The sequence below is a fragment of the Adiantum capillus-veneris genome, chromosome 11 (genome assembly GCF_014529385.1).
Source record: "Adiantum capillus-veneris isolate H3 chromosome 11, ASM1452938v2, whole genome shotgun sequence".
Taxonomy (NCBI): Eukaryota; Viridiplantae; Streptophyta; class Polypodiopsida; order Polypodiales; family Pteridaceae; genus Adiantum; species Adiantum capillus-veneris.
This window is the reverse complement of record NC_140941.1, coordinates 89,774,829-89,780,543: the sequence shown is the minus strand read 5'-3', so window position 1 is coordinate 89,780,543 and position 5,715 is coordinate 89,774,829. Positions and strand designations below refer to the sequence as shown.

The 5,715-nt window shown below is 45.0% G+C and overlaps 1 protein-coding gene across 1 annotated transcript; it reads left to right on the top strand.

Annotated features, from left to right (window-relative positions):
- The first annotated feature begins 1,446 nt into the window (after nt 1–1,446).
- LOC147447625 (uncharacterized) lies at nt 1,447–4,014 on the top strand. The gene is made up of 2 exons (XM_086523362.1): nt 1,447–1,603; nt 1,792–4,014. The coding sequence occupies exons 1-2, from the start codon at nt 1,541–1,543 to the stop codon at nt 3,832–3,834; spliced, it is 2,106 nt and encodes a 701-aa protein (XP_086379488.1). The 5' UTR covers nt 1,447–1,540; the 3' UTR covers nt 3,835–4,014.
- The last annotated feature ends 1,701 nt before the right edge of the window (nt 4,015–5,715 follow it).

Here is a 5,715-nt window from a genome sequence, read left to right as displayed (position 1 = left end):
CGTTTTCAAGTGCTTGGCGAAGAGAGGGAGGTCGGTCAATGAAGGGTCTGTTTCTTGGTCATCCACAAAGGCACTCCCTCTCCCTCGCATGCGCTGGTCTTCAGGGCTGCTTATAAAGTTGATAAGGTGACAAGGGGGGAAGGGGCCAGACGACGCCTGCATGCAATCTCTCTTCATTAACGCACAACCCATGCTTGTCCAATGTTCGTCTCCAGGGCATCGCTCGCGCGAAGGCAGAGACTCGATAGTCAAGGAGAGGCATGATGAGGGGGGTGGGAACACCCTGCAAGTGAAGCGGATGCATTGGCTTCTATGCATCTCGCGTGGACAAAGCAAGGCAAACAAAGGAAACGAATAGGGTGATCATGAAGGGTGGCAGAACCCTCAAGATGAAGGGGATGCATTGACGAGTTCTCTACATCGTGCACAAGGAAATTTTTGGGAATTTATGAGGGGCATTTTAGGAATTTATGACAAAATGTGGATGTATTTTGGGAACTTTTGAAATTTGAGGCGTATTAAAATAAAAGGAAAGGGTGAGGGGGAAGAAAAGAGACGAGAAGGGAGGGGGGAACATTACTCTTTCTTTCACTTTTAAGGCCACCACAAAAGCCTCGATAGGCTTGTAGCCTAGTGGTTTAGCTTGACCCTTATAATGTCAACTTGATGGGTTCAAATATTGAAAGTTGAAGTTACAAGTAGGGGGTACCCAATCATGGAAATTCAAAAAATGGGGTCCTTAAACTTTTAACAGGGAAAGGGAAGGGCGAGAGATTGAGAGGTAAGAGGGGAGGCCACATGCATGCCACGTCTCTCGCTCTTTCTCTCCCTCTCTCTTTCTCTCTCTCTCTCTCTATATTATGGGAGGTCGGTGTATGTAGGGATTCTTCCCCCCCTCGAGAGAGCATTTTGTAGGACATCTCACAACTCTCTCGCGCTGTCTCTCTCTCTCTCTCTCTCTCTCTCTCTCTCTCTCTCTCTCTCTCGTGCAGTGTACTCGGTCGTTTTACTACAGAGCCATAAGTTAGCTCGTGTAGAGGCGAGAAAGGGTATGTTTGGTCGTTTTTGCTGCTCAGGCAGAGGCGAGAAGGGGTAGAGGTTTGCGCAGGCGCAAGGGCCACGAAGCAGGTAGCTTCTCTTCTGGCGTAGACGCAGAGGCCACGAGGCAGCGCCAAGAGAGGGCGACAAGGGAATCTTAAAAGAAATATAATTTCTTTTAAGTCCTAGTAGTATACATAGATAAAAAATAAAAAAAATACGTAGAGTATGTCAACCTGATGGGTTCAAATATTGAAAGTTGAAGTTATGAGTGGTTTTGTGTAGCCTTTGAAATGCAAAGTGGGTGTATATCCCACCCCTTGTACACACACACTCTCTCTCTCTCTCTCTCCCCTTTTTCTTCTCTCTCTCGTATTGGGTCTTGAGTTCAAGGCCTACTTGTTTCTTTTTCTCGTGTCATTGCAAGACAAGGCTTTTTTGTGTCCAAGGCGATGGCCTCTTCTCAATAGAGCAGAATAGATATGTTTCCCTCTAGCAGAGGATGTGTCGATGGATGGGCGGCAGACACTCTTCTCTGAGCTCGTATGCGCCATTATTTGTCCAGGTAAATTTCTCACAGTGATCTGCTTCACTGTTGTGTCCTTCTCGGGTTCATCCTCTGCCGCTTTGTGTGTTTTTGAGTTAACACAGTAAGAACGCCGAAATTGCCATTGATTATGAACTTACTTGGATTTCTATTACATCACCTCTCTGCGTTATGTGGTGTTCATCGTTTTGGCTTGCTCCTTGCAGGAGCTGAAGAATTGTTATCAGAGGTATAACATGGAAAGAACTGTTGCTTTTGTTCTTCTACTTTCTTTACTAGCCCCACATGTATCAGGAAATCCGGTGTTTAGCTTCTATGGCTTGGATTCAGTGTTGTCGCAAGCTCATATTGACCCATTAGCCCAGAACGATTCCTTTTTGTCTCTCTCTTCTTCACAGAAGAGGCTCCTTGGGCAGAGCGGAACGTTTGATACACAGAAAAAGATTGAGTCACTGTTGTCATTTGAAACAAGTGTCCCAATCTCGGTAAAATTGGTAGGGTTTTCAAGCGAAGACAGATTGCAGTTGGAGAATCAGTTCGCTCACTACATTGATGTCGTTAGCAGAGACGAGAAAGTGAAAGTTGTGGGCGGGGATGCACATGCACTTGTTATCCTTCCCAAACCAATCTTAACCGTTGAGCCCACCAGTACCAAATTAGCAGATACCATTTATGACGTCATCTCAAAGCAGCTTGAAAAACCCTCTTCTCTTGCCAGTGCAAATCTTAAGCCAGTGGATCATAGTGTTGTTGATGCGATCATCAAAGCAGACTTATCAAAGCCACTGACTTCCTACACAATTTATCTTCTCAACCTACCAAAACAGAAGCACTCGTATGCTTACTCTTACAATTGGAGGGAGGCCTCACCCTCATTTTCAAGATGCTTGGGGAGCCTCTGGACAGGAGGGGACAGGTATGTGTGGGTAGATCTTGCAGCAGGTCCTGTTGAATACGGTCCTGCACTTTCAGGGGAAGGATTGCTGCCTCGTGGGGATGCCCATCCTCTGGCTACTCTACATAGCAACAGGCAAGGGCAAAAGGCTTTCATGGCTGATCTTGCATCCCTTGTTTGGAGTGCGACACAGATGCTTCTGGCGCCTTCGATTCGTGTGCCTATGCACTTTGAAACAGATATGGATGTCCACTTTATACACATACATGGTTCTGAACAGGAGGTTGAGTCCAAGGGTCTAGATTGGAAACTTATAGAGAGTACTTTCTCTGAGGAGAGCAGAAATGGTTTGCTGCTTAGTAGGCAACATCTTAAATTTCATAGGCATACAATTAAGATGTCCTCCTGCTCTGTATGTATGGCTTCAGTGTCGCGTGCAATGAGATCATATACGTCCAGGTTCCATTTCGAAAACTACACGCTAATTGTGAGTGATTACTTAGACTCCAAACAGCTTCATTGGGCTTTGCGTCATTCAAGGCATGAGCTACTTACTAAAGCAGAGATACCACATTCATCTGCTGCTCGGGTAGTTCCAGTATATGTATTTGACCTTGATCAAGATAGGCATTTGTTGCTAGATCGTTACCATCAAGCAATCGCATTCAGGGACATGGTCATTGCAGTGCGAACAAGATCTTCACAAGGAGTCAGTGATTACACGTGCAATGGGAGACATGTTGTTTTGCAAAGCCGGCAACTTGAACGACCCATTGTTGGGGCACTTTTGCAGACCCTCTGGGGAGTGACACCTACTCATTTACGTTGGAGCGCACAGCATAACAACTCCATTGTGGATTATACCTGGAGTATTGGCCAAACACCCTTTGGCCCCTTCTCAGATATCTTATCCTTGTCATTTGTGCAGAAAGATGCCGCGCCTAGAAACACTCTCTTCATCACTTTTAACAATTCTGTATCAAGTGCCATAGAGGTGCTTCAATCTGTGAAGGCGCAAGGCGGTGAGCGCAAGCTGTTGGGTGCAAAGAGGCATGCAGAGTTCATGCAGAGGTGGCATGTCTTTTATTTTAAGCTTGAGAAGGTTATGTCGTCAATCTCTCTCTTTGATTTTGACACAGCTTTGTATTTTATGAAATCGACGGATCATGATTTGCTAAGGCTCCACAGACTTGTGTATGATGCTGCCATTGAGGTGCAAACAACATTGGTCTGTTTTAATGATCCACCTTTCCCTTGGAAGCCCCTTCTGGGATTCTGTTGCATGTTGATAATTGTGTCATACCTTTGGATGAAGAGAGAGAAACTGTTTTATAACAAAAAGAAGCAGTTTTGAGAGCAGAGGAAATTTATCGATGGTTATGCTGGTATTAGCAAGCGTTGCACTACAGAGGTATCATACTGGCCCTCAAAGATTGTCGCTGCAACAGAGTGCATGCGTGCACTATCTGTATTCAAAGCACTTGGGAGCTAATTGAATTTAGGCAATATACAATAAGGTGCAACCCTTCCTTTTTCCTTTTTGGTACCTGAATACTGGTACCACATGTGTGTTAGATTCAATTTTCTCAACAATTTTATGTTCACCTTGCTGATTATTCTGGTTATACTGGCCTCTGAAAACTGCTCGTTAGCTTCAATGGACAGGTATGTATCCTGGTATTGCATTACAGGTCTTTGGCAGCAATCAGTAATTGTTTATAGTTTGAAAGCAACACTGTGGTGGCTTAGTAGTTTTGGGAGCTTGGATGTGTCGCATTTCACTTGTACAATGGAAAGCTAACTTCTAATATAGCAAGGTGCAAAGTTTTTAAAGTATGGATTGAGTCTTTCTTTCATGGTCATCTTTTGCTGTGAAATCTGTAATTGAAGGTCTTTCATGGGTTTTCAGTTAGACTTTTTTGGTAGATGCTCTTATATAATAGGTGCGACTTCACATGTCCCTTTCGTATGTAAAGTAAATGCTTTGTCCAGTAAGAAATTGACTATTTTCATGAGCTAGTTTAATTGGTGTGGCTGGTAGAGCAAGGTGTGCTCTTGAGTCCGATTGATGATCTATGCGAGTCTGTGGTGCTGATTTTTTGCGACAAAGAAGAGCACATGGCCGGTTGCTGCTGTTCTCACCCTATAGGGGCTGAATTGGTGCTGTTTGTGGCTGATTTGGAGAACCTATTGACCTCAACTTATCTTTTCTTATCAATATGACGAGCAAGATGCTTGGAATGTTATTTGATTTTGTGGTGTGAAGTTCTGAGCCATCAGTTATTAGGAATATTAAAACGCTTAACTTTTTATAAAATGGGAGTATGTCGTTAAGAATTAAGCCTGGGTTTTTATGCACCCACACAAACATTCAAACTATCTAGGCTACGACTCTGTTGCAAAAGGTGGAAAAAAATGTGTGTAGGTATATTTTTCTTCAGAGTTACGGCGTAAAGGAGACTCTGGGATCCAGCCAAACTGAAGGGGTTGGGACGAAACGAGAGTATGTATAAAATGCTTTTGCTTGGGATCAATGTTCAGGTCAATTTGGGCACTGCAAGCTCTCTTTTTTGGCAGAAAAGTGTGATCTTAAATACTTATGTGGGGTTTATTTTTCAGACTCTAGGCATCCCTTCCCGGCCATCAAGAGTCGGTGGGAGGGGGGCCAACAAATGATTCTGACTGCTAACTTGGCAGGCTCTTACTGCACTGGCTGCGACAGCGACGTCTCCATGCTGAGGTGACGACATTGACAGGTGCAAGTTCTGCATGCTGAGGTGGCAGCGATTCTGAGTGCTTACTTGACCTATTTGCATTGGATGATGGCTATACTGATTCCAACTGCTGACTTGGCGAGCTCATCGGCCACAAGACTTTCCTCCAGTCAGGATCCACTATCAGCAGTCCAGTGGATGGACGGTTGATAGTGGATCCCCGACCCCAACTTTCCACTGGACGGCTGATAGTGGATCCCTGACCCCAACTTTGTCGGGAAAGGACCTCTAGTAGGGAAAGGATTTCCCCGTAATACCCTCGAGCACACGGGCAGCGGGTGGGAGCAGTTATTACAGGGGAAAGGACACTCGAGGTCCTTTCCCAGCCGTCACGAGTCCACTGGAGGGGGGCAAAAAACTATTCCACTTGTTGACTTGTCAGGCCTACATTGGCAGAGGGAGAGGAGGCTAATTATTTCATTCCGGATGCTGACTTGTCAGCTGAACTTGCACTACGCTGT

Bases quoted from the DNA above. Each gene is read 5' to 3' on its own strand.
- LOC147447625 (XM_086523362.1), top strand. From the start codon at position 1,541: ATGTGTCGATGGATGGGCGGCAGACACTCTTCTCTGAGCTCGTATGCG. The intron at 1,604-1,791 runs GTAAATTTCTCA...TGCTCCTTGCAG, and splicing joins ATGCGCCATTATTTGTCCAG to GAGCTGAAGAATTGTTATCA.